Source organism: Ictalurus furcatus, chromosome 12 (assembly GCF_023375685.1).
Source record: "Ictalurus furcatus strain D&B chromosome 12, Billie_1.0, whole genome shotgun sequence".
In the NCBI taxonomy this organism is placed as follows: domain Eukaryota; kingdom Metazoa; phylum Chordata; class Actinopteri; order Siluriformes; family Ictaluridae; genus Ictalurus; species Ictalurus furcatus.
The window spans coordinates 10,226,166-10,253,974 of NC_071266.1; the positions used below are offsets into that span (position 1 = coordinate 10,226,166).

A 27,809-nucleotide genomic window follows, 5' to 3' on the forward strand; every position below is an offset into this window, starting at 1 on the left:
TATATAAATATCAAATATCCTTTTGGCTTCAATTGTAACTCATATACTGTAGGCCTAAATAATACTACATACTAGGTTATCCGTAAAACACCCCTTAGTACAATTAAAATATGAGCTGCATTAAATAAATGTGTGCAAAAATATTTTGCCTATTTATTGGAGCCATCGATTTTTCTTCAACCCATAGAATATATATATTTTTTAATGTATCAGAAAATTCCAGTTTACATTATTTATGCATATAATAACTATCAACAATTGTAACACCAAATCATTGTTTATTCTTTATAGCATTGTGATTGCTTTTCCAAATCGATTAAGAAATTCAACAACCATAACCATGCAAAAAATTGTTTACCCAATGCAGTATTGTATACAATATAAACTGAATACTTCTCTTAGTCCAAATAAAACATTTGTGTGGGGATTTATAAGACAGCATCCAGGCTGGCTGGATTACATCCCGGATTAATTGAATCATCTGCAAATTGTAGTAATCAGTGGTGGATTGTTCCTGCGATTCTTATTTCAACAAAAAGTGCAATACATAAGCGTCACCAGGAAAAAAATTACTTACATTCTTTTAGACCATTTTACAACATAAATATGTTGTGTCTTTTTTGCTTCAGGTTCAAACTGACACCTCCACGTTTCATGATATCTGTCCAAAATCTGTGTGACTTGTTTGATGAACACGCTGGGACGCTTTGTCCTGTAAAATCACTGGATCTCAATGGGATTATTAATTGAAAAGAACCCATAAACTCCAGGTGAATTTGAAACACGAGTGGCATGCCTACATGACAGGACTGGCACATTTATTAAGATGAGGGGACACAAATGACAACTCTTTGGGAGTTTAGGATTTTTCAAACCATCACTCTTTGTGCATATTATTTAAGGTGTTGGGAACCATCTCAATGATATGAATTTTCTCCCAAATATTAAACATCTCAATATCTTCACATCAACAGCTTCACTCCATATGGAAACATCACATGCCTCCCTTAAATGTATTATAAATTGAAAGGAAGGAAGCTGATCACATAACAAAATACTGCATATTATATATTGTATATAAATATATCATCGACTATGTATATGTACTATGTATATCCATTTATATTGTGAACAGACAACATAAAAGGTTCACTTCAACATTTATTTAGAAAACCTCTTAAACACGTTTTCATGTTCCACACAAAAAGAACGAAGGCACAAGCAGAGAAGCTGGAATAAACCAAGAAAACAAAGAGTACAAATAAAACAATGGTGGAGGAAAAAAGAAAACAGTCTTGAAGTACCACTGCATGTGCCTCGGTCAGTAACACCATCGAGGCATCGCTGACAGGCACGGGTGCAAAACATACTCAGATAGAAACTGTAAACCCGCCTTAAAATATTTCATAAACCTTCACCTTTTCAGAATTGTACACTTCAATCCAGAGGTTCGGTTTGATTTTTTTTGGTCTTCGCTTTGTGACTTCTTGTGACAAGAGTTTGTGCATTTTTGCTTATATACAAGTTTAACTGAAATTTAAAAAAAAAAAACAAAAAAACAACAACAACAACAAAAGGCAGATGAGACTGTAGGGCCTGACAATAGTCAGGATTATTAGACGATACAAGGTAACACTTTATCCTGTCTAAACCAAGCTAATGCACACAAATTTATTTCCTATATCAGATTCAGTCAAATTATGGCAAGGCGTGACATGTTCACCCAAAAGCGACTTTGCTTATTATATAGGGTGTATAGTCTATGGATATGTGCATACAAAAAAAGTGCACTTTTTAAACACTAAACACATCTTGTCAATTATACAACGGTCGTAATAATACTGAATGTACAGAAATGAACATGAGGAAAAATAGAATCGACATTTAAAAATAAACACAAAAAAAAGGCACTCTGTGGTCGTCTTTGTTTCTTCTAGACAAATATCCTTTACACATAGACATAAAGATCATGATAAGGCACATCCTTCATATTACGATATCAACTCACTTCCCAGTAATCTTCAGTCACACGGAGTATTGCATGTTTCTGGAATCAGACAAGGCTCTAAGCGCACACCTGATTTCTCTTCAGTAAGGAAAAAGATGGCAGCAAGGATTAAAGGAATACTCCAGAAATTTTCAACCTCGTCTCTAACGGTCACACTGATAGTATATGTGCGATTACCATAAACCATCATTATTTAATTATTATTATTTTTTAACTGTTTACCTCAAAGTCATGAATAATAAAAGTCTAAGAGGAGTTGTTTAACTTTTTGCAGAACGCTTTCATCAATTCTTCAAGATTCAAAAAGATTTGTAAATTAAGCTCAAAATCCATCATTTAGACTTTCAGAGATTTTTTTTTTCTTCAGAGAATACTTTTTAGAGGAAAGAATTTGACTTCGTATGGATAATGGATAAAACTGAGATAAAACTCCATAGGAGATATTCTACCACATCTGCTTCATCCTAGCACGTTCATTATAGTCCAAAGGTTGTAGTTTTGTTATATCATCATGTATTTTAATGTTTACTGACCAACGTGTTTTCGTTTGTGAGGAAACTGGATTTCCCTTATTTTCTCAGTACAAGAAAACGAGTAAGTTCGTTCTTACCTGCGATAATCGCACATACTCTATGGACATGATGGATCAAGAGAAAGATTATCTTGGAAAAATGCTGCATTATTCCTTTAAGTGTTACATAAAGTATGTAGAAAATAAATGAAAAAGAGAACTTAGCATTGTAGAGCTTGTGTTGATCACTGGAGCCTTGTGTATACAGAAAGCAGACTTCAAATGGTTTTACACACGCGCACACGCACACACACACTAAGGCAACACATTAACATTTCTTCCATCAACCACATCAAGTGTTTCCACCAATCAAAACTGATCCTGATGAATACATTTAGTGGGAGCAGGAAGAGAATAAATGCTATAAGAGGGAGAATAATGAAGGAGATTAGGTATATAAAGGCTTTGTGGAGCCCATTCTTGCCCTTTCAGATTATTCATTCATTCATTACATGGTGTAATAGCTGTGCGTGTGTTAAACTACAAGTACGAGTACATTCCCACCCACAGAAAAACATGAAGAATATCAAACATTGGCCCAGCAATGTGAACAGGTTAGGCACTGCGTGGTGTTTCATGGGCAAACGTTTGGTCATGTGTACAATTGTATAAAACTGCCGAGCGCCGACATTAATGTGACTTCATCGTAAACAACGTATAGCATAGTATGTTCAAACAAACAGCAAGGAAGTGCCTCACATGCAAAAAAAAAAAATGTTTGAGGGGGAAAAAATAATGAACAACAAATATAGAGGAAGAGGCAAGGTGTCCCTGAGCGTCCAGTCTACTTCCTTCATCTGGGAATGGGCGGCAACGGGGGAGCACCTCGCTCCTTTTTCACTGAACCTAAAACACACACACAAAGCGCAAAGCAGAGAAGTGTTAACACTGACAGCATGGGGGAAAAATGCCACGAATTATAAACAGAGTATAAACAGAACAGCTATGAGAATGAGCTAAGCAATTCACTGGCACACAAGTATGTACTATTTTTAATACATATTCATGTAAATGCAATGCACTGTTTTTACTTTATATGCATTTACCATAACTATACTACTTTAATCTAAACAACGTCCTCAACCACATCCATTAAACATCACTATAGTCTCTCACTATGTTTGTGTTTATGTTTATGTATGTCATCAGAGTGACGTGTCTTATTGAAGGGTCTATTTCATTAACAGCTGAAAACCATCATTATACACCTTTATTATAAACATAGCAAAATGTTACAAAATCACAAAACAATAACAAAAAGTCGCGAACGTTTACCTCTGCCGTCACTCCTGCCCAATTTGCTGGGGTACGTTTTCTGACAGGGGATGTAGGGCTCTGGGGGCGGGAAATCTGACACGGGTCGGAAACTGAAGCGTGCTTCCCACTCGTCTGTATAAAACGCACCCAAACAACATTACATTAACACGAACTAGATCGTAATTAAAGCAGATATGGACACAGAAGCACATATCATACCTGTACCCTGACTGTGGTACCCATTGCCCATTGGAGGAGGAGGAGGGGGCGGTCCTCCAGAAGTGGGTCGGTCTGGTGGAAGGGGCGGTCTGTTGCCGGCACGAGGAGGCTCTGACCCTACTCTGCTTGGAGGGGGCGGGGCTGCAGATGGTCTCACACTTACGCTTCCTGGTCGTCCAGAAGGCGGTGGAGGTGGGAGGGGACCTAAACACACACAGAGATAATAAAACAGTCTCAGAGATATAAAACACATGGAAAGAAAAGATGTTCTAAAATCCACGCAGAAATTCATTACCGGTTCGCCCAGACGGACTCCGGCCCAAAGGGGGCGGTCTCTCAGAGGGAGGCGGAGGAAGCGGGCCTGACCTCCCAGGCATGGGAGGGGACGGTCCATGAGGAGTGAGAGACAGGTGCCGCTGAGGAAGACGTGGCGTGTTCTCGTCACTGGGCTTTGGTCGTCCTGGTGGCAGCGGAGGAGCGGAGCTTGCTGGCCCACGAGATGAGGAAGGAGGTGGAGGTGGCTTGCTGTTGGCAGAAGGAGGAGGGGGAGGAGGCGGGCTATCACGTGGGAGGGCCATGGATGGGCGGTTGCCAGGGGGAACAGGTGGTGGGCGGTCCTCTCCTCGACTAGGAGCTGGGGGAAGAGGAGGGCGGCTGGAATGAGGCACAGGAGGCGGGGCTGAAGGACTGGAGGAGGGACGTCCGCCTGGAACAGGTGGGGGTGCCATTTGTCTTCCAGAAGGGTTCGGTGGGGGAGTGGAGCGGGGTCCGCCAGGCAGAGGGGGAGGTCCTCGATTCTGTACACTGCTCTGATTGGGCCGTGGAGTGTTAGGAACGGGTGGAGGCAGCCCTCCAGGGGTTTCAGAGCGTGGAGGAGTCATTCGAAGACGTGGAGAGTCAGAAGGGCCATTACGTTGCCCGGAGAAACGTGGGGTGGAGCTAGTACCACCCACAAATGGACGTGGACCAGAACTTCGAGCACCAGGAGGAAGGATGGGGGGTCGAACAGCACCAGAGTCTACAAATAATGAAAAAAAGAGAGACAATGAAAAAAGCAAGTTGTATAGCTATTAATAACTCTCGATTCTATTCTACTATACTGTAATAAAGCTCTATTCTACTCTATTACACTGTAATAAAGCTCTACTCTATTATACTATAATAAAGCTCTATTCTACTCTATTACACTGTAATAAAGATCTACGCTACTCTATTATACTGTAATAAAGATCTACGCTACTCTATTATACTGTAATAAAGATCTACTCTATTATACTGTAATAAAGATCTACTCTACTCTATTATACTGTAATAAAGATCTACTCTATTATACTGTAATAAAGATCTACTCTACTCTATTATACTGTAATAAAGATCTACGCTACTCTATTATACTGTAATAAAGATCTACTCTATTATACTGTAATAAAGATCTACTCTATTATACTGTAATAAAGATCTACTCTATTATACTGTAATAAAGATCTACTCTATTATACTGTAATAAAGATCTACTCTACTCTATTATACTGTAATAAAGATCTACGCTACTCTATTATACTGTAATAAAGATCTACTCTATTATACTGTAATAAAGATCTACTCTATTATACTGTAATAAAGATCTACGCTACTCTATTATACTGTAATAAAGATCTACGCTACTCTATTATACTGTAATAAAGATCTACTCTATTATACTGTAATAAAGATCTACTCTACTCTATTATACTGTAATAAAGATCTCTATTATACTGTAATAAAGCTCTATTCTACTCTATTACACTGTAATAAAGATCTACGCTACTCTATTATACTGTAATAAAGATCTACTCTATTATACTGTAATAAAGATCTTCTCTATTATACTGTAATAAAGATCTACTCTACTCTATTATACTGTAATAAAGATCTTCTCTATTATACTGTAATAAAGATCTACTCTACTCTATTATACTGTAATAAAGATCTTCTCTATTATACTGTAATAAAGATCTACGCTACTCTATTATACTGTAATAAAGATCTACTCTATTATACTGTAATAAAGATCTACTCTACTCTATTATACTGTAATAAAGATCTACTCTATTATACTGTAATAAAGATCTACTCTACTCTATTATACTGTAATAAAGATCTACGCTACTCTATTATACTGTAATAAAGATCTACTCTATTATACTGTAATAAAGATCTACTCTATTATACTGTAATAAAGATCTACTCTATTATACTGTAATAAAGATCTACTCTATTATACTGTAATAAAGATCTACTCTACTCTATTATACTGTAATAAAGATCTACGCTACTCTATTATACTGTAATAAAGATCTACTCTATTATACTGTAATAAAGATCTACTCTATTATACTGTAATAAAGATCTACGCTACTCTATTATACTGTAATAAAGATCTACGCTACTCTATTATACTGTAATAAAGATCTACTCTATTATACTGTAATAAAGATCTACTCTATTATACTGTAATAAAGATCTACGCTACTCTATTATACTGTAATAAAGATCTACGCTACTCTATTATACTGTAATAAAGATCTACTCTATTATACTGTAATAAAGATCTACTCTACTCTATTATACTGTAATAAAGATCTCTATTATACTGTAATAAAGCTCTATTCTACTCTATTACACTGTAATAAAGATCTACGCTACTCTATTATACTGTAATAAAGATCTACTCTATTATACTGTAATAAAGATCTTCTCTATTATACTGTAATAAAGATCTACTCTACTCTATTATACTGTAATAAAGATCTTCTCTATTATACTGTAATAAAGCTCTATTCTACTCTATTACACTGTAATAAAGAACTACTCTACTATTACACTGTAATAAAGAACTACTCTACTATTATACTGTAATAAAGATCTTCTCTATTATAGTGTAATAAAGATCTACTCTATTATACTGTAATAAAACTCTACTCTATTATACTGTAATAAAACTCTATTATACTGCAATAAAACTCTACTCGATTATACTGTTATACAGCTCTATTCTAGTACATTACACTGTCATAAAGCTCTATTTTATTATACTGCAATAAAGCTCTACTCTATTAGACTGTAATAAAGCTCTATTTTATAATACTGTAATGAAGCTATAGTATACTCACTGCTATGAAAAGGGTCAGAAAATTAACCCCATTAAAAGAAAAGACACTTATTATTACTTATTATTTTGGAGGTAAAATCAAGATATACAAAAAAGGGATACAGGGCCTTTAAATGTAAATGTTGTGTAACCAATTTCAGAGCCCATGACAGCTCATCTGGCAAGAATGGCATGATGTTATGCATAACAATAGTGCTGTGAAGTGTGTCTTACTGTGTCTGTGCGTGCCTGTGTGTGTGTGTGTGTGTCTGTCTGTCTGTCTGTCTGCCTGCCCGCCTGCCTGCCTGTCTGTCTGTCTGTCTGTCTGTCTGTAGGTGGGGTGGGTGTGAGCCTTACCATCCCTAGTGGACCGCAGCCTTGGCATACCATCTTGAAACAAACCTCCAAATCCTCCCGGAGCTCCACCTCCAAACCCACCCCCTCCTCCACCCCCTCCTCCTCCTCCTCCACCTCCTCCTCCTCCACCTCCTCCTCCTCCTCCTTTGGGCTCTGTCAAAATAAATGAAAGCACATCATATGAACACAAAAACACACACTATCATAACGTGTTCATGGGGCATAAGTGGATTTAGAGCATTGTAATACAACATGGCTGAACGACTGGACAAAAAGAGTCGTACTATTATATACTATATTATATACTAAAGAGTAAACTACTACATGTTTTTAATCTCTTCATGTGGCACATCATTCATGCAAGTGTCCGTTCTTGTATTAGTTGTTATAATAGAGTGTGTGCATGTGTATGTCTATGTTTGTATGTATGTGTGTGTGTGTGTCAGTGTGGCTTCTTACTCTCGAGTATAGGCGCACTGCGGTCATTGGTAACAGCTTTTTTGAGTCTGGCTCCTTTGCTGATGTCGGACAGTAGCGCGTTTCTACCCTGCTGCTCAGATCTGTTCAGGGCGGGCTTCTCCGTGTTGGCCTGTTTACAGACACAAACACACAGATGTATTCTATGCACTCTAAAGTCATCATGGAGGTGCATGATGACTTTTCTGGTTCATGGATGCGTAGAGGATCTGATGTAAACCAGATCTAGATGGACATACTCAAGAAGGCAACACACTACATTAAGAGCAAGGGGGATGTAAACTTTTGAACATGAATTTTTATTATTTTGTTTATAGAACTTTTTTTTCCCCATTTAGTACTGCCATTCAGAAGCTAAGTTGTGTGTGTGTGTGTGTTTACCAGAGCCAGGGTCGGGGGTGGGGGAGGAGGGGGCGGTGGGGGAACCGGCATCGTCTCTCCTCAGTGTCTCCTCCTCTTACAGCAAGCAGAGAGAAAAAAGGAAATCGAACATCTGCAACCTGACCCCCAAAAAATACAGACACAATATAAACATCAATCTGCTGTTTACATGGCCAACAATGTAATCAGGTAACGTCACAATTCATATACTTCCTTCAGGATATAACGGCTGTATTTCATTTTGAGAAAGAATGACAACTGCAACCGAAATGAATACATTAAAAAGCGTTCCTCTTATCTCATCTTTAGTTCATACAACATCCACCTAATCAGCGCTGTTCTGGCTGGTGGACGGAGCTTATGACAGGGCAGGGAAAATGTCAAACCAAAGCAAAGGGAGGAAGTAACTAGTGATCTCAGTTTTTCCAATATATTTATAAAATGCTGTTGTAAATATAGCTCTAGATCCACTTTTTAAAAATCCCAGACGGCGAGTTTACATTTGGACCGATAGGTGTGTCCAGGTAACGCAGAAAAGCAGAGCGGGAATGCAGCACTGCTAAACGCTCATGTGTGGTAAAGGTGATGTGCTGAAGCTGAATGCTGGAGTGGAACAATGGGAGTAAAATCAGGATCTACAGAGCACCACTCTTCCCTTTTCTCCACCACATCTCTCTCCTTTAACAAATAAAATGCAAATGGAGGCCAACATTATGATAAATACATCCGTTTCTGTCACTCTGTATATCTCTCCTTCTCTATCTGTCTTTCTCCAGCTGTCCCTCTGTGCGCACATATCTGTCTCTCGCTATCTCTCTCTGTGTCTCTTTATCCGTCTCACTGTGTGTGTCACACTGTCTTTATTTCTCTCGGAGTCTCTCTAAGTGTCTGTTTCTCCATGTGTGTCTTTCTTTATTTGCGTCTCTTTCTTCTGTGTGTGTGTGTATTTGACTTTCTCTCTCTCTCTCTCTCTCCTTGTGTCGGTCTCTCTTTCTATGTGCATCTGTGTGTCTCTTTCGCTACGTGCCTGTGTCTCTCTCCATGTCTGTATGCGAGTGTGTGTTTGTCTTCCTGTCCTTCTTGGTCTCTGTACATCTCTCTCCGTCTCGCTCCATCTCTCTCGCTGGGTCTGTCATTGCTAACATCCGTTGTAGGCCATAAACAGGAAATAATAAAAACATATATAGCTCTCGCTTCCCTTTCGATACCTTACGACAGGTTGCAACATTGTAGCGTGGAAAAATTCAGTCATTAGAGGCACAAAACACACACACACACACACACACACACACACACACACACACACACTGCTTTGCACTCTTTACGAGCTCAGTAAAACACTCGGCCTTTCATCGCTACCACATCTCCCTCCCAGTCTGCCACATCATTTCTCTCTGTCGCTCTCTCTCTTCCTCGTTCTCACTCCATCCCCCTCTCTTCTCACTGTCTTTCTGGACAAGCACTTTTTTTTTACTGCAGAGAGCGGACATCCGCTGAGTGTGCCAAAAGTTCTGCACGCTGCTGCAAATATGATGGGAAGTGGGCACAGAGATTCAGTATTAATAGCAGCAGCTCAGAAGAAACACACACACAGTGTGGCTGACTAACACACACTATTTATACACTATTATGCTCTTGCTAACTGGATGCTACCAGAGCGTGCACGCACGCAAACATACACACACACACACACACACACACACACACACACACACACACACACACGTGTCCTCAACCACATCCATTAAACAGCTTGGACGTGTGTGTGTGTGTGAGATCGATTATAGAATATTAACCGCAGGTTTGCTGAGATTCGGGTAAAAGACAGTGTGTCCTTTAAAAGGTCTGGACTGAAGCTTGTTTTCATTCCAGTGTCGTAAGCACTTGCGTTTCTACACAGAATGTTCCACACAAGCATGCGCACGTGCACACACACACAGCGCAATATTTTATACACATGTAAATGTCCTAATGTCTAAAGCAGGTGGCTGTAGTGTGTAAGCCTTTAAAGCTTGTTCTTTTAAAACCTGACCAAGACAAGGACGTAACCAAACAGACACATACGCGCGTGCACGCACATACATACACACACACACACACACACACACACACACACACACACACACAGATTACTGCAGCTAATTACTGCTATGCTACACCTAAACCCTAACCTTAATCTCAGTACCTAGAACAAAATCTATTTTTATTCTTATTTTATTTTCAGCTTTTCAAATAAATGCCGTGAAAACAGGACCGCGTGACTGTGAGGTCCTGTTTGGTCCTCATAAATCACTAAATACACACAAATCTGACATTTCTGCAGAACCACCAATAAGGACGTTTTTAAATGTTTGCAAACCTATAAGCTCATGCTCCATCTTCAAGCAGGATAGAGTCGAGCGATATATTATATTACAATGTAACATTATATCACGATTCTCAAAGCCGTTTCTACGACACACCATATGTATCGAGATATATGTAGGTTTGCAAAGATTTCCCAGCAAAACAGTATTGAAGTTAAAAAAAAAAAAAACATATTCAATGACACGTTATTTAATGACTGCAAAAAAAAAAAAAAAAAAAAATTTATATCTGAAAAATAAAAATGTATTTATATAAATTAAACATTTTAATACTAGATAAAAACATATTTAACCCTGGAAATAATTTTCAAAAATACAAAAATATATTTTTGTATTGTAAAATATAAAATTCTTACTAATTTAATATAAAACTTTTTGAATATAAAACAAAATTTTTTGACATCAACTGCTTCCAGTAAGGTTGTAATTATTTTAAAATATAATTAAAAAACATAATAAAAGTATACCATGATGTCTCAGAAAACCGTATTGTGAAATAATTTATCACAATATAGATATTGCATCATCATACCACCCAGCCCTAAGGCACAATTCGACAGAAAAGAAAGACTCTAACCAAGAATTGAATAATATCATTCACGTGTGATGTGAGGACAGAACATCACCATTTTGTCAAGGTCTCAAAAATGATGCGATATATCAGAAACTTTGCTAGAAAGAGACAGTAATCGCAAACTCATTCATTTCCTTTAATCTGTGTATAAGCAGTGGAAAATATAATAAAAATATACACCGATCGGCCATAACATTAAAACCACTGATAGGTGAAGTGAATAACATTGATTATCTGGTTACAATGGCACCTGTCAAGGGGCGCAATATATTATGCAATAAGTGAACAGTCAGTTCTCAAAGTTGATGTGTTTGAAGCAGGAAAAATGGGCAAGTGTAAGGATTTAAGTGATTTTGACAAGGGCCAAATTGTGATGGCTAGGTGATTAGGTCAGAGCATCTCCAAAACGGCAGGTCTTGTGGGGTGTCCCTGGTATGCAGTGGTTAGTAGCTACCAAAAGTGGTCCAAGGAAGGACAACCGCTGAACCGGCGACAGGGTCATGGGCGCCCAAGGCTCACTGATGCGTGTGGGGAGTGAAGGCTAGCCCGTCTGGTCCGATTCCACACAAGAGCTACTGTTGCACAAACTGCTGAACAAGTTAATGGTGGCTGTGATAGAACATCGTTGCAGACCAAGTACACCCCTTCGTGCCAACGGTATTCCTTACTGCCGGTGGCCTCTTTCAACAGGATAATGCGCCCTGCCACACTGCAAAAATTGTTCAGGAATGGTTTGAGGAACATGACAAAGGTGTTGACTTGGCCTCCAAATTCTCCAGCTCTCAATCTGATCAAGCATCTGTGGGATGTGCTGGACAAATGAGTCCGATCCATGGAGGCCCCACCTCACAACTTACAGGACCTGCTGCTAACGTCTTGGTGCCAGATACCACAGCACACATTCAGAGAGTCCATGTCTCGATGGGTCAGAGCTGTTTTGGTGGCACAAGGGGGACCTACACAGTATTAGGCAGGTGGTTTTAATGGTATGGCTGATCGGTGTACATTTTGGATATTGTGATAAATGATGATACAACACACTTTTCTGAGATGTTGCACGTTCTAATCAGATATTGCACGTATCTGATTAGAACTTTTTAAACTAATTATAAACTCGATGTTATGACTTTGTACTGGTTTGATTCTTTAAAGTTGTAAAAAATAAAATAAAATAAAAAAGTGAATTTAACATTTATATTGTTTCAGTATTAGTTTATTTTTGTAGCTATTAACCAAAAGCCTGTTGGAACAACTTTTTTTAAATTCTTTTTAAAAGCAACACTGCTATTTTAGGTGGCAGTTTAACAAACCTATATAGCGTGACCAGTGTTGGGTAAGTTACTTCAAACAAGTAATTACTAATTACATTATCAACATTGTATTTAAACGACTGACTTAATTACTCTGTCTGAAAAGTAACTGCATCACGCATTACGAATTACTTCTTCAAATCCGTATCAACCTTGACCACGTGGACAACAGATTCTACAGTTCGCAGCAGTAGTATCTGTTCCACTATATACCCTGCAATCAGTTTTTTAAGCCCACCTTCAGACACTTTCTGTACTGCCATCGTTAAATCAAGGTTCGCCCGCTTAACGGGGGTTGCCGCAGTTTCGTCTTTCGCTGTACACGGATCACTCAAAAGTCTCCGTGCTTCATGTGCTTCTGTCGTTACTTGTGCTTCAGAGAGAGAGGCCGATAGTGCTTTTTCCCTAGGATATAACTTACAAATTACTGTGATGTTCTTGTCTATGCAATGAAGTAATGGGAATATTTCCATTTAGCAAAACAGCCACTCATTTCTGCTGACATCCTTGAACTTGAGCGACTTCGCAGTGACCTGGAGCGAACTCTCACACGTGCGCTATCCTACAGCTAACGTATTTATAGAGGCCTTGTTAAATCAGAACACAAATTTGATCTTGGATGATAAATTTCGATTTTATATTCAATACGATTTTATACAGAATTGCTGAAAGTCTATAAAGTATGTAATGCAAGTACATCATAAGTACCGTAACTAATTAAATCACTTCAAAATGAAGAGTCATCCCTTACTTTACCTTTCTCAGGCGAAAAGTAATTTAATGACAGTAACGCTTTACACCAAACACTGAGAGTGATACATATTATGTAATTGCAAAAATGCCTTAAGTATCATATGATATATTTTTGTCATATCGCCCACGCCTAGTCTGTATTAATGCATTTAATTAGCATTTGACACACTTAGACGAATGAACTGTCTATGAATAATGAAATATGAACATTCAAATAGAAACAGTCCAAAAAACTATATTTCTACAGAAGTAAAAGACAATGGACTAGCTTGTGGTACAGAGGGAAAAAGTTCATCAGTAAAACCGTTGCTCTCATTTCTGCTTTTTCCTCCAACATGCCACACTCCACTGACTGCTTTTAGATGTTCGACGTCCCCCAGTAAGACCCCGCTAACACCCCGCGCACAAAATTTCCACCCAGCTCCCTCACTCTTGGTTTCTCACACACCTAACAATCAGCAAAAAATATCAGCGTTTACCATCTTGTTCCATTCCACACTCCCACTCGGCCGGTCTTGTTCTTTTTGAATTGTTCGTTTAAATGAAATCAATCACACTGATTGTTGAGATAGTTGTTTTTCCATGAACGTACTCACATAATCAATCACACGATAAGCTAAATGCATGATTAAGCTAAATTCACCTACACATTTGATTTACCTAATGGAGCATTTCTCAGATGATAAGCAGAGCTTTCCTACCTGTCTTCGGTTTCCTGAATACAGCTACAGCAGAATATTAGTGTTTTCCCCCCGCTACGATAAGTGCATTGACAGTTAATGTGGTTACACAGCTGAGTGCAAAAGTTTGCATACCCTTGTTGGAGAAAATGAAGAAATTAGAGCAACAGTTAATGTTTTCATTGTTTTACACAGGAGGAAATTGTTTCATAGTCGTAGGTTAAAATATTAAATGTTGCAAAAAACTATATTTACCATGCATAATTATTTAACCTTTTTTCCCCCCAACCTTCTGAACATCCTTTATATCCCCAGTCTTTCTTTCTTCTCTTTTCAATCCAATTTATGTTTTGGATTTTAGTCTTGACAACACCCACATTTCATTTTGTTGGACTTCTTTCATTTGTAGATACAGTAAATTGCAAAACAGAGACACAAACTTTTGCACACAACTGCACGGTATGTATAGAAATTACATTTATAATAAAAGTCTTGTGGTCTTGGCAGTTGTGTTTGAGTTTCAATCATGACGATGATTCATCAAAGAGCTTCTTCAGTAGTGTGTGTTGGGAAAATCCCTGCTATGTGGAAAAACACTTGTACCTGTGAGATCATGAGTCTGACATGAGTAGATTGGTAGTAGGCGATGTTACAAATGGCCAGTCAGAAATGTGAAAAGTGTTCTCCCTATCTTCAGGAGATCGTGAGGTTTAAATCCTGACGATGCCATCCACGGCTGGGAGTCTATAGAGCGAAAATAGCCATGCTCTCTGGGTGGGAGGGGAATACTCTGTTTTCACTGTCAATCACAGAGATACTGGCCAATCGTGTGTGTCTGGGAGCTCATGTATGCGGAAGAGGGCGGATAGCAGCTAGTTGTGCGAGTTGGCTAAAGGGTGTGTGGGGATAAAAAAAAAAAATATGTAAGCAGTTAATTCATTTTTGATGATTTTCAAATGCTGTTTTATCAGGAATTACATGCACAAAGGGAATCTGTAACACCATTATGGCATCATACCCTATGTAGTTAGCATGTATAGTGAATAGAGTTGTCACAGATTCTCAGTTAGTCATGTTGTATGAAAAGATGGTTACATCACTGTCGAAGTATGGTTTAAAACCCATTTCTGTCTATTACCATCCACCTACTCAGGTTTCAGTTTCCTTACTCCAGTGGTTTTCATCCTTTTTTGTATCTCGCTGCAGTACAAAAAGTTCATGGGGTGGAGTCAAACCTCTTCCTGCATCTCCTCTCAGAGCGGAGATGGGCAGAGTTGAACCAAAGGTCCAGAGCATGGAGTGTGTTTTAGGCTGAATAAGTGTGTTTAATGTTTTGTTGTGGGTTGTACCGTGTTGTGTGGGTTAGGGGTTGGGCTTATAGGAGGTGTTAGATCACACCCAGCTCCACCCCGTGGACTTTTCTTCTTCCACAACCCACACTACCCTGCATCCCAACTCAATTCCCCTGCAGCCACAAACCGTATAACAAGCGTTTATAACCATGGACGATCACTTTGTATTAAAGATATGAGGTGTAAGTAGTGCGCATGAAACTACTGATGTAGTGATGATTCATACCTTGTGAACACACTACTTCCCTCTCTATTGGGTGTTTTTTTTAAATAAGACATATGGAACTTTGATTAAAACTTAGTTATGCTGTTTTGACTTAGTTTGCAATGGAGAACCACAGAAAATATCATATGAGGAAACATCCAGCTATAGCAGAGCTACAGTAGATGAACTTCAGGCAGAAGTTCTCTGCTCTCAGTGAGAGAGAGAGAGAGAAAGTGTATATGTTAAGACGTTAAGATCTGCACAAGGAGCAAAGTTATCAAGCGATTCCATGTACCATGGCGTGAACAAACATAATAAACCTGAAGCTTCAATCATTAAGACTTGTATACAGCAGTGAAGAATCTCACACAGGAATAGTTGTTATTTTTATTTTATTCATTATTTTAACCTGACGGTTTTCGCTGTTTTATATTATTACAGACACGACACAACCTACTGTTTATATTTACGGATTTTTGTTCTAACGTTTCAGCCCAAATAATTAGAGATTATAATTAGACATTCAGAGAAAGTCTGCGAGATATACAGAGAAAGACAATCAGAGAGAGATAGAGACACAGAGATAAACCTAGACATAGATGGTGGGACAGAAAGACAAAGAGAGAGACAAACAGAAAGAAAGGGAGACAGATGACACAGAGAGAGACGGACACTGAGAGAGATACAGAGAAAGACAATCAGAGAGAGACCGGGAGAGAGAGAGACACTCGGAGAGAAAGACAAAGAAACAAACCTAGAGAGACAGTGTGACAGAAAGGCACAAGGAGAGAGACAGAAACAAGACAGAGAGAAGAGATGACACACACACACACAGACAGATGACACAGGGAGAGACAGAGACAATGAGAGACAGAAACATTGAGAGAGATCCAGAGAAAGACAATCAGAGAGAGACGTGCTAAGAGAAAGACAAAGAGGGAGAGACAGAGACACTCAAAGAGATGGAGACAAGATGCAGGCAGAAAGAGAGACAGTGTGATGGAAAGAGAGAGAGAGACACACACAGAGAAAGAATGGAAGACAGAGATGGCACAGAGACACAGACATCGAGAGACAGAGACATTGAGAGAGATCCAGAGAAAGACAATCAGAGAGGGAGAAAAGCAGGAGGGAGAGAGACACTCATGTGTCAAAGTGAGACAGTGTGATGGAAAGACAGGGCAGAGACACAGAAAGAAAGGAAGACAGATGACACTCTTAGGTGTCGCAACTATATTTAAACTATGTTTTGCAAGGATGTAAAGTTTAGCGGATAAGCTAGGGATTCGCACATCATGCCACCGTTAACTCGTGGGAGTGTCTACAGTTAGGAAACATACTTTAAATTGAGGTTCTCACTTAAGCATAAATATGATGCATTGTGAAACCAGGAAAAGCCATCAGAGCTTGCACAATATTTCTCGAAGTATGTGTGTACCTCGCAAAACTCAATTGTTCAAAAGAATCATATGACAGATATGAGCTAGAAAGGTTGTGAGTATTAACCAACCGTCATGAGTACAGTGCTGTAAAATCATATGTACCATGTCTGCCCACCATGAAGAGAGTTCCTCATTTACACACAGTGGCGCTGTGAAACAACAGATTTGGGAGCCTAAACTCCACTCGAAACTGTAAATTCCTCATCTATCTTCTCTTTTCACATTCACAGCCCAGCTCTTCCACTCATACCATCCCTCATCCCATCTCTCATCCCGTCCCTCATCCCGCTCATCCCGTCCCTCATCCCAACCCTCATCCCGCTCATCTCATCCCTCATCCCGCTCATCCCATCCCTCATCCCCCTCATATCCCATCCCTCATCTCATCCCTCATCCCGCTCATCTCATCCCTCATCCCGCTCATCTCATCCCTCATCCCGCTCATCCCATCCCTCATCCCCCTCACCCCCTCATCCCATCCCTCATCCCGCTCATCTCATCCCTCATATCCCATCCCTCATCCTGCTCATCCCATCCCTCATCTCATCCCTCATCCCGCTCATCTCATCCCTCATCCCGCTCATCTCATCCCTCATCCCGCTCATCCCATCCCTCATCTCGCTCATCCCATCCCTCATCTCATCCCACATCCCACATCCCATCCCTCATCCCGCTCATCTCATCCCTCATCCCGCTCATCCCATCCCTCATCTCATCCCACATCCCATCCCTCATCCCGCTCATCTCATCCCTCATCCCGCTCATCCCATCCCTCATCCCCCTCACCCCCCTCATCCCATCCCTCATCCCGCTCATCTCATCCCTCATATCCCATCCCTCATCCTGCTCATCCCATCCCTCATCCCGCTCATCTCATCCCTCATCCCGCTCATCCCATCCCACATCCCATCCCTCATCCCGCTCATCCCATCCCTCATCCCACTCATCCCATCCCTCATCTCATCCCACATCCCATCCCTCATCCCGCTCATCCCATCCCTCATCCCGCTCATCTCATCCTGCTCAACCCATCCCTCATCCCTCATCCCATCCCTCATCCCGCTCATCCCATCCCTCATCTCATCCCACATCCCATCCCTCATCCCGCTCATCCCATCCCTCATCCCGCTCATCCCATCCCTCATCCCGCTCATCCCGCTCATCTCATCCCTCATCCCTCTCATCTCATCCCTCATCCCTCATCCCGCTCATCTCATCCCTCATCCCTCATCCCGCTCATCCCATCCCTCATCCCGCTCATCCCATCCCTCATACCATCTCTCATCCCGCTCATCCCATCCCTCATCCCATCCCTCATCCCGCTCATCTCATCCCTCATCCCACTCATACCATCTCTCATCCCGCTCATCCCATCCCTCATCCTGCTCATACCATCCCTCATCTCATCCCTCATCCCGCTCATCCCATCCCTCATTCTGCTCATACCACTATCGATCGAAGGCGTGATCTGCGCTCACAGAGAGCACATTATCTGGGGGGTGTAACGCTTTAGCTTACAGCGCGAGCTCGGAACATGAACCCTGCTGGTTTCTGGGAATCTTATTAAACAATAAGTGGCGCTTCATCATTGTGATATTTGGGTTCATGTTACAGTTAAGCTTAGTACCATGAGAGAGAGAAAAGGCCTATCAGAGGAACACACACGGATATAAACACTGCGTGTATAAGAAAACTGAACTCGGGTTAGACACTGGCACATGGTGTGGAGGTCACATAGCTACAAAATGATTAACATTTCCAAAGAAAATATAGGAAATTCTTTTTGAGAACTCTGTCTCCAAATTATGCTGTCTCTGTGGCATCACCATCAATCCTTCTTAATCCACCTGTGTGTGTGTGTCTTTCTGTGTGTGTGTGTCTGTCTCCCTCTCTGTGTCTCTTTCTCTGTGTGCGTCTCTCCCTCTCTGTGTCTCATTCTGTGTGTGTCTCTCTCTACCTCTCTCTTTCGATCTGTATCTTGTCTCCCTCTCTTTGTTTCTCTGAGTGTGTCTCTCCCTGTCTCTCTCTGATTGTCTTTCTTTCTTTCTCTCAATGGCTGTCTCTCCTGCCTCTCTCTTCCTTTCTTTCTGTGTGTGTCTCTACCCTGTGTATTTCCATCACACTGTCTCGCTTTCTACCAGTGTCTTGTCTCCCACTCTTTCACTTTGTTTGAGTGTCTCTCTCTGAGGGTGTCTCTCTCTCCCACTTTTCCTCCCTCTCTGATTGTCTTTCTCTGTATCTCTCTCAATGTCTCTGCCTCTCGATGTCTGTGTCACCATGTTATTTCTGTATCTCCGACTTCTATTCTTTCTCTGTGTGTCTCGCTCTCTCTTTGTCTTTCCATTGCACGGTCTCTCTTTCAATCTGCATCTTGTCTCCCCTCTCTTTCTGAGTGTCTCTGTCTCTCTCAATGCCTCTCTCTCCCTGTCGCTCTCTGATTGTTTTTCTCTGGATCTCTCTCAATGTTTCTGTCTCTCGTTGTCTGTGTCTCTGTCATCTATCTGTGTGTGTGTCATCTCTTCCCTCTGTCTCCCTTTCTTTCTGTTTGTCTCTCTCCTTGTGCCTTTCTGTCACACTGTCTCTCTAGGTTTGTCTCTTTGTCTCTCTCTCTCGCTCTCTGATTGTCTTTCTCTGTATCTCTCTCAATGTCTGTGTCTCTCTCTGTGTCAGCTGTCCCCCTTTCTTTGTGTCCATCTCTCTCTTTGTCTTTCTGTCCCACCATCTATCTAGGTTTGTCTCGGTCTCTCTCTTTCCATCTCTCTCTTTCTAGCTCTCTCTTTCCCTCTCTCTCACCATCTCTTTCACTCTCTCTCTCCCTCCCATCTCTCTCTGCATCTCTCTCTCCCCCTCTTTCACTCTCTTTCCATCTCACTCTCCATCTCTCTCTCTCTCCTGCTTTCTGTCTCTCTTTCCATCGCTCTCTCCCTCCCATCTCTCGCTCCCTCTTTTCCTCTCTCTGTCTCCCTCTCCATCTCTCTCTCCATCTCTTTCCCTATCTCTCTCCATCTTTCTTTCCATCTCTCTATCCCTCCCATCTCTCTGCATCTCTCTCTCCATCTCTCTCTCTTTGTCTCATTTTAACAATCTCTCTCTCCATCTCTATCTCTCCCTTTTCACCTCTCTCTTTCCCTCTCTCACCATCTCTCTCTCTCTTTCCATCTCTCTCTCTCAATCTCTCTCCATCTCTCCCTTTCCATCTCTCTCCCTCCCGTCTCTCTCTGCATCTCTCTTTTCCCCTCTTTCCCTCTCTCCGTCTCTCTCTTTCCATCTCTCTCTATATCTCTCTCTCTCTCTCCATCTCCCTTTCCATCACTCTCTCTCTTTCCATCTCTCTCTCTCAATCTCTCTCCATCTCTCCCTTTCCATCTCTCTCCCTCCCATCTCTCTCCCTCCCATCTCAGTCTGCATCTCTCTTTTCCCCTCTTTCCCTCTCTCCGTCTCTCTCTTTCCATCTCTCTCTGTATCTCTCTCTCTCTCCCCATCTCCCTTTCCATCACTCTCTCTATCTCCCTTTCTCTCTTTACATCTCTCTCTCCCTCCCATCTCTCTCTGTATGTCTCTTTCCATTTCTCTCTCCCTTTCCATCTCTCTCTCTCTCACTCTCTCCATCTCTCTCTCCCTTTCCCTTTCTCCCTGTCTCTCTTTCCGTCTCTCTCTCTCCCTCCCATCTCTCTCTGTATCTCTCTCTCTCTCCCCCATCTCCCTTTCCATCGCTCTCTCTATCTCCCTTTCTCCCTTTACATCTCTCTCTCCCTCACATCTCTCTCTCTCTCTCTCTTTCCATCTCTCTCTATCTCTCTCTTTCTATCTCTCTCAATCTCTCTCCATCTCTCTCTTTCCATTTATCTCTCTCTTTCCCTCTCTCTTCCTCTCGCTCTCCCTCTCCATATCTCTCTATCTTTCCATCTCTCTCTCTCTTTTTCCATCTCTCTCGCTTTTTCTCTCCATCTCTTTCCATCTCTCTCTCTCTCTCCATCTCTCTCGCTCTCTCTCCATCTCTTTCCATCTCGCTCACTCTCTCTCTCTCCATCTTGCTCTCTCTCCATCTCTTTCCCTCTCTCTCTCCCTCCCCCATCTCTTTCCCTCTCTCTCGCTCTCTCTCTCTATCCGTCACTTTCCCACTCTCTCCATCTCTTTCCCTCTCTCTCTCCCTCCCCCATCTTTCCCTCTCTCTCTCCCCCCATCTCTTTCCCTCTCGCTCTCTCTCCCCATCTCTTTCCCTCTCTCTCGCACTCTCTCTCTCCATCTCTTTCCCTCTCTCTCTCTCTCCCTCTCCCCATCTCTTTCCCTCTCTCTCGTTCTCTCTCCATCTCTTTCCCTCTCTGTCGCTCTCTCTCCATCTCTTTCCCTCTCTCTCGCTCTCTCTCCATCTCTTTCCCTCTCTCTCACTCTCTCTCCATCTCTTTCCATCTCTCTCTCTCTCCATCTCTCTCGCTCTCTCTCCATCTCTTTCCATCTCGCTCACTCTCTCTCTCTCCATCTTGCTCTCTCTCCATCTCTTTCCCTCTCTCTCTCCCTCCCCCATCTCTTTCCCTCTCTCTCGCTCTCCCCATCTCTTTCCCTCACTCTCGCTCTCTCTCTCTATCCGTCACTTTCCCACTCTCTCCATCTCTTTCCCTCTCTCTCCCTCCCCCATCTTTCCCTCTCTCTCTCCCCCCATCTCTTTCCCTCTCGCTCTCTCTCCATCTCTTTCCCTCTCTCTCTCTCTCTCTCTCGCCCTCTCTTTCCCTCTCTCTCGCTCTTTCTCTCGCCCTCTCTCTCGCCCTCTCTCGCCCTCTCTTTCCATCTCTTTCCCTCTCTCTCGCCCTCTCTTTCCCTCTCTCTCGTCCTCTCTTTCCCTCTCTCTCGTCCTCTCTTTCCCTCTCTCTCGCCCTCTCTCTCCATCTCTTTCCCTCACTCTCTCCCCCCCACAATCTCTTTCCATCACTCTCGCTCTATCACTCACACACACACAGACACACACACACAATCAGTCTACAGAAGAGCCCGATAACCCTAGTCCCCCCAGTCAAACAAACTTCAGCATATTACTAGGTGTCTGATAATAACAGAAGCATTGCCACCCACAGAGCATGATGTAAACCTAACCTCGCAACCTCTCCCACCAACACACACACACACACACACACACACACACACATCAATCTCTGACACATACATCATTTAAATTGACAGAAATTGCTGGGGGTTTGTGTAACACACCACATGTGAAGTAATGAAGTAACACCAGGTAACGCATTGTCAGCACACACCAGCCAGGAAACAGGAACAAATGACTCTTCTTTCGTTCGCATTTCTTTCCACTTCCTCTACAAAACGGTTACGCTGAGGTTCCTCTGAGGTGCCGAATCAGATGGTGTGCTTGAGTAATGCCGACTCTTTTTACACCTTGCGATCGACATCATATGCTTATATACAGTATTTCCAGGAATTAATGATTGCTGCTGAAAATGTTGCAGTGTTACTCAAATGCACCAAAGGGCTAAAGATCGAACGATCATAGCTTGACTTCTCAAAAAATAACCACAGTTGGCTGCACAGGTTTGCACATCCCCCACCCCACCCCCTTCCTTCCCCTTGATTTGTGGGTGAAAAATTAAGCAGACCTTTATTGTACAAATCATCTACAACACTAACTTCCTGTTATTTTCATGTAATACTAATTACAACATTCACCAAAGATATTACCGCCCCTCAGGCTTGAATAACTCAGCAGTTTTTTTTACTAGAGTGATCAAAAGTTAGCATCCCTACTGACAATTGATACATAATACATTGATACCAATTTTTTTTTTCAGACCAAATAAAAGTAGATCTTTATTTTTCATTCGCCACTATGTATACCAAAATGAGTAACCTAGCGAGTTCAAGCAATCAGGGATGTCATGGAACAATTTATATTGTTTCACCATGTGCATGCTTATAGCAAGCATGAAACGCGCACACATGCAAAGGCTTGTTTTAGGTACATTAGGAACCTCGACTCAAGATAAGAGCGGTGTTTTGTCACTTCAGAAAAAGTCAAAATCCCTCGTTGCCAGGAACAACATACTCTCTAAGATCTGGTATTTCACTCACCTAGTGTTGTCTGTAGACATTTCTTTTTCTTACCTGGCCAGTGTTTGCTGTTAGCAAGATAAGTTTTAGATTTTTTTTTTCAGGTTACTTGTATTGTATTAAGAGGCTCTTAATTTCTATTTCTTAATATTTTTACAAAGCACAGTTTGAAGTCTGCTTTGCTTTGATTGCCATCAGTAATCATGAAATGCATCCAAGTCACTGTTATTTCATGCTGTCTGTTCATTAGAGCGACAAAGTACACACAGCGTACATCACGTGGTACTGGATGCTGGTATCAGAGTATTTTTACAAGTAACTAAGTACAGTATCAGACTGATACCAGATACCAAGAGCATTGATGCATCCATACCATTGTATCTAGTTCAATTATTAGAATTTGTGACAGTTAGCTCTCATGACTTACACAAGATCCACAATATCCATAGATTTGCCTCGGTCATCAAATTAATCAGCGGAAGAAAAGGAAGGGGGTATTTTTTATGTGCGATTACATAGATGTTTATTGCTCACAGACCCACAAGTTCCGCAAATGGCGCTCATCACATCAAGAGCAGTTTTAACATATACTCACACACATTCACACTCTCTCTCTCACACACTCACTCACACCCCAAACACCAGCTGACCTCATGTGTGTGACAGTTTCACATACTCACAGCCACCAAGTTCACAGCTGGTCAGCGTATGAGACTGATTAACAGCCATCAAACCTCAGACTCGGCTGCAGCATGATAGAATGTATCAGTAAATGCCCCAGGTGTTTATTTTAACTGTCCTTTGGGTAAATAAAGCAGGTATTGTAATACGAGTCCAAGTTAGCACTGTACAATGCGTAGCCACATTTCTGTGCAAGAGAGACGACCAAAAAATCTGTCTCTCTCTCTCTTTGTGTGTGTCTCTGTTCATTTATCTGTTTGTGTCTAACTCTCTTGTATCACGCGGTCTTTGATTGTCTTCCTCTCTCTCTTTCAATGTGTATCTCTCTTTCTGTTTCTCTCTAGCCCTCATTTTGTCTTTCTCTCTCTTTGTGTCTTTCTTTAACTGTGTCTGACTGTCTCTCTCTCTCTCTCTGCTGTCTGTCTTTGACTGCATCGGTCTTTCTATCTGTCTCTCTCTCTCTGCATCTCTGTTTCTTGGACTGTGTCTCTATCATTGACTGCCACTCTCACTTCTCTCTCTCTCGCTCTGTCTCGCGCCCCCCCCCCCCCCCCCCCCTTGGTATGTATCTCTCTCTAGCCCTCTTTCTCTGTCTCTCGCTTTCTTTGACTGTGTCTGTGTCATTGACTCTCTCACCTCTCTATCTGTCTTTGACTATATCTCTCTTTCTGTCTCTCTCTCTCTCTGTGTCCCTCTTCCTTTGAATGTGTCTCTGCATTGGCAGTCTCAGTCTGATTCTCTATCTGTCTCTCTCTATCACTTTTTGTGCCTCTCTCTTGCTGTGTCTCTCTTTACTTCACTGTCTCGGTCATTGACTGTCTCTCTTTGACTGAATCTATCTTTCTCTGTGTGTCTCTCTCTCTGCATCTCTCTTTCTTTGACTGTCTCTCCATCACTGACAGGCTCACAGTGCCTTTAACTGTATCTCTCTTTCAGTCTCACTCTATCCCTCTTTTTGTGTGTGTCTCTCTCTCTCTCTCTCTCTCTCTCTCTCATCATCTCTCTTTCTTTGACTGTATCACACTCTCTCCAATGTCTGTCTTTGACTGTATCTTTCTTTCTGTTTCCCTCTCTCTTTCTGCATCTCCTTCTCCCTCTCTATGCCTCTTTTCTCTCTCTCTCTCTCTCTCTCTCTCTAACACACTACTACTTTGTTCAGACACAGCCACATAACCCTAACACCCACGACTAAACACATTTAAAAATATGTTCTTTAAATGTTAAATCACTGGAAATCAATCCAACAGGCAAAAACAAGTGAGTTAGTCAAGTGAGGCTTCGATTAAAGTGCGCATGCGCGGAAAAACAGAGGGACCTCAGCCAAGGCTACTAGCGGCTGTGAAAACAATGTCTCTTTGCTTCCAGTATAATGAGATTATTGTAAAGTCACAAGAGCACTAAAAACCAGCCCTGGGCTTGGACTTGGTTGCAGATTAAGCAGGGTTACATGAAGCTTTCTGGGTTGAGAGAAAAGACGCGGAATATGTGCTACAGCACGCGGCGCAGGAAGTGAACAGAGGGAATCGCTTCCCCATGTTAAAGTTGGCAATACTCCGGGTTTTTTTCCGGGCGCGCGCGGAGGGGGTTCTTTGTGAAATGAAATAACAACCTAGCATCTCAAAATGTCAGGATTATCTTCGTAATGTCTTATTAACACCACAGCATCCTTGCATCCTGTCCAGACTATTAAAAAGTTGCGTTGGAAAATATTTTTTTGTTGCACTCACCAATTTTTGTTTTGTTTTGTTTTGTTTTGTTTTAATTCCGCCCGGTTTTTCTTTATCCCTTCTTCGACCAAAAAAAAATCCTCACAAAAACGTGGTACAGTCCATTTGAGGCTCGTTTGACATCTGTATGAAGAACTGAGACGGTTGCGGGAGCCACTCCTTCCCGCAAAAAAAAAAAAAAAAAAAAAAAAAAAAACAACACTCACGCGCACATCCAGACGCGCGTGCACGCCAACACACTCAGTTTCCGCCCCAACGCTTTACTCAAACCCAGAAGAACAACACCAAGTTTGGAGGATAGGCAATAAGCCTGAGAATAAAGCGGAAGCTGTGTCTGTGCCTGTGTGTGTGTGTGTGTTTATCCAGAGCTACTGACGTGTTCAGTTTTCCGAGGGTTTTTTTTTTGTTCGCCGACGAAAACCGATTGCGTCTTTAATCTTAGCCTCTAGGATTCCAGATGTGGAGCTGCAACATCTGTCGGGGGGGGGAATGAAACTTATAATACAATATAGATATACAATATATGATAAAGTCATGCCACTGAATTTTGCACGAATTAAGTGAAGTAAATAGAAATACATGCGGTCCCAAAAGTCTCCATACAGAGGAACACTTTTTTAGCAAAAAATAAAACATTTTAGCAAAATGTCTTCCAAAATATTTTTTCAGATATCCTTTAAGAATGGCTCTGACAAATCAATAGCATATTGAAAAAAATCATTCTAATGGCTGGATTGGGAAGCTGTCACAAGGTTGCAATGGACTTTAACAGGAAACATGGCGAGCACATCACAAACTTATTAACATTTCTTGAAGGGAATTCTCTTATATCATGTACTCTCCTACATTATGAACTGCTATTAAGACACCTTGGATACAGGGAATATTGGGTTATAGTTTCCGTTTGTGTGTCCCTGTGCTATCAAATACCTATGATGAATGTATTCACTTAATTACCTCTTCTGAATAAGCTGATCAACTGCCATCCTTTATTATAACTGACACATGTATTTTCTATATCTTGAAAAGACTTATTTTCATAGTGTGCTGTGTGTTTTGTCTAAATCTGTCTAGCACCTGCACAAGTAGAAACCCGTCTACTACGCAATGCTGTTATCTATGTGTATAAATACTCCTGTTCTAGACGAAATAAACTGGATGTTTCTATGAACAGCAATGTGTCAGAGTGTTCATTTAGAATCCCCAGGCCTGAACGCTCTGTGGTAAATCACACTTTCTCGCTCATAGCACAGAACTAAGAGTTAAAAGAGATAAAAGGCTGTAAGGCTGATGGAGGACTGAAAGACATAATCTGAGATTCCTTTAAATCTAACACTTCTATTAGTACAAACTTGTTAACACTTGCTGCCAAACTTATTAACATCCACTGACGAAGGTGCTGGCATGGTGCTGGCAAACACACTACCCTATGTATGGAGACTTATGGGACACCCTGTAGTGGAAAAAAAAAACATTCAAATAGTACACCTTACTCTCTTTTTGTGCTTGGCTAATACTCCACCTCAAGGGTGTCAAACTCATTTTACACTTACACCTTATACTTACTTCAAGTGGTCTGGTCCAAGAGCTTCAGTTTACTGAACAATAAATCATCAACATCCATCTATCCATTTTCCGTATCGCTTAGTAAGTTATGGCCCTGAGTTCATTGCTCTATTTTTCACCCTAATGGACTTACACAGAGAAATTGTAAAGCTACAGGATACAAAGACATTCTATACAATTGTGTGCTTCCAACTTCGTGTCAACAGTTTGGAGAAGAACCACAAAGATGTGTGGTCAGGTGTCCACATATTTTTGGCCATATTGTGTGTGTTTGACACCATATAGCTGATAAATTAGAAATTTATCAGGGCTTCAACAACTCTGGTGTATTCAGGTCCGGGTTTTCGGAATCATCATATGACAGAATCACAGTCCACAATCGGAATGAATCCAGGAGCACTGGGTGTGAGATGTTCAAAGACCATTTTCAAACAAGGGCAATTTAGACTCACAAGTGAACCTCATAACTTTATTTTGGGAGGTGGGAGAAAACTGGAGAACCCATAGGAACCCTACAGAAGCATAGAAAGAACATGCAAAACTCCACACAGACAGTAATCTGAGCTCATGATCAGACCGAGGACCCTGGAGCTGTGAGGTAGATTGGAATAGATTGGATTGCTGTCTGGCTGCCTGCTTATTCTTTAAAATAAAGCTTCAGTTAGTTCTACCTATCTATCTATCCATCCATCGTTA

At 41.3% G+C, this 27,809-nt stretch overlaps 2 protein-coding genes across 5 annotated transcripts in view; both read right to left on the minus strand.

The window, feature by feature from the left end:
• The window catches only part of gpr155b (G protein-coupled receptor 155b), a 14,414-nt gene extending 13,364 nt beyond the window's left edge, over positions 1-1,050 (minus strand). For all 4 annotated transcript variants that reach the window (XM_053638631.1, XM_053638629.1, XM_053638630.1 and 1 more), the window contains exon 1: positions 1-1,050. This exon is cut by the window's left edge and continues 353 nt beyond it. The gene's annotated coding sequence lies outside the window, so the exon portion shown is untranslated.
• Positions 1,051-1,141: 91 nt separating this feature from the next.
• Positions 1,142-26,001, minus strand: wipf1b (WAS/WASL interacting protein family, member 1b). The gene is made up of 8 exons (XM_053638638.1): positions 25,548-26,001; positions 8,401-8,519; positions 8,002-8,131; positions 7,543-7,695; positions 4,351-5,073; positions 4,056-4,259; positions 3,855-3,968; positions 1,142-3,425 (listed from the first exon to the last, which is right to left on the minus strand). The coding sequence occupies exons 2-8, from the start codon at positions 8,449-8,451 to the stop codon at positions 3,373-3,375; spliced, it is 1,428 nt and encodes a 475-aa protein (XP_053494613.1). The 5' UTR covers positions 8,452-8,519; positions 25,548-26,001; the 3' UTR covers positions 1,142-3,372.
• Between the last annotated feature and the right edge of the window lie 1,808 nt (positions 26,002-27,809).

What these genes read in the sequence shown, in the direction of transcription:
- wipf1b (XM_053638638.1), bottom strand. Translation starts at nt 8,451, where the DNA reads ATGCCGGTTCCCCCACCGCCCCCTCCTCCCCCACCCCCGACCCTGGCT. An exon ending in CACCCCCGACCCTGGCTCTG is followed by an intron (nt 8,132 to 8,400) that starts GTAAACACACAC and finishes GTCTGTAAACAG; the next exon opens with GCCAACACGGAGAAGCCCGC. An exon ending in CAGTGCGCCTATACTCGAGA is followed by an intron (nt 7,696 to 8,001) that starts GTAAGAAGCCAC and finishes TTATTTTGACAG; the next exon opens with AGCCCAAAGGAGGAGGAGGA.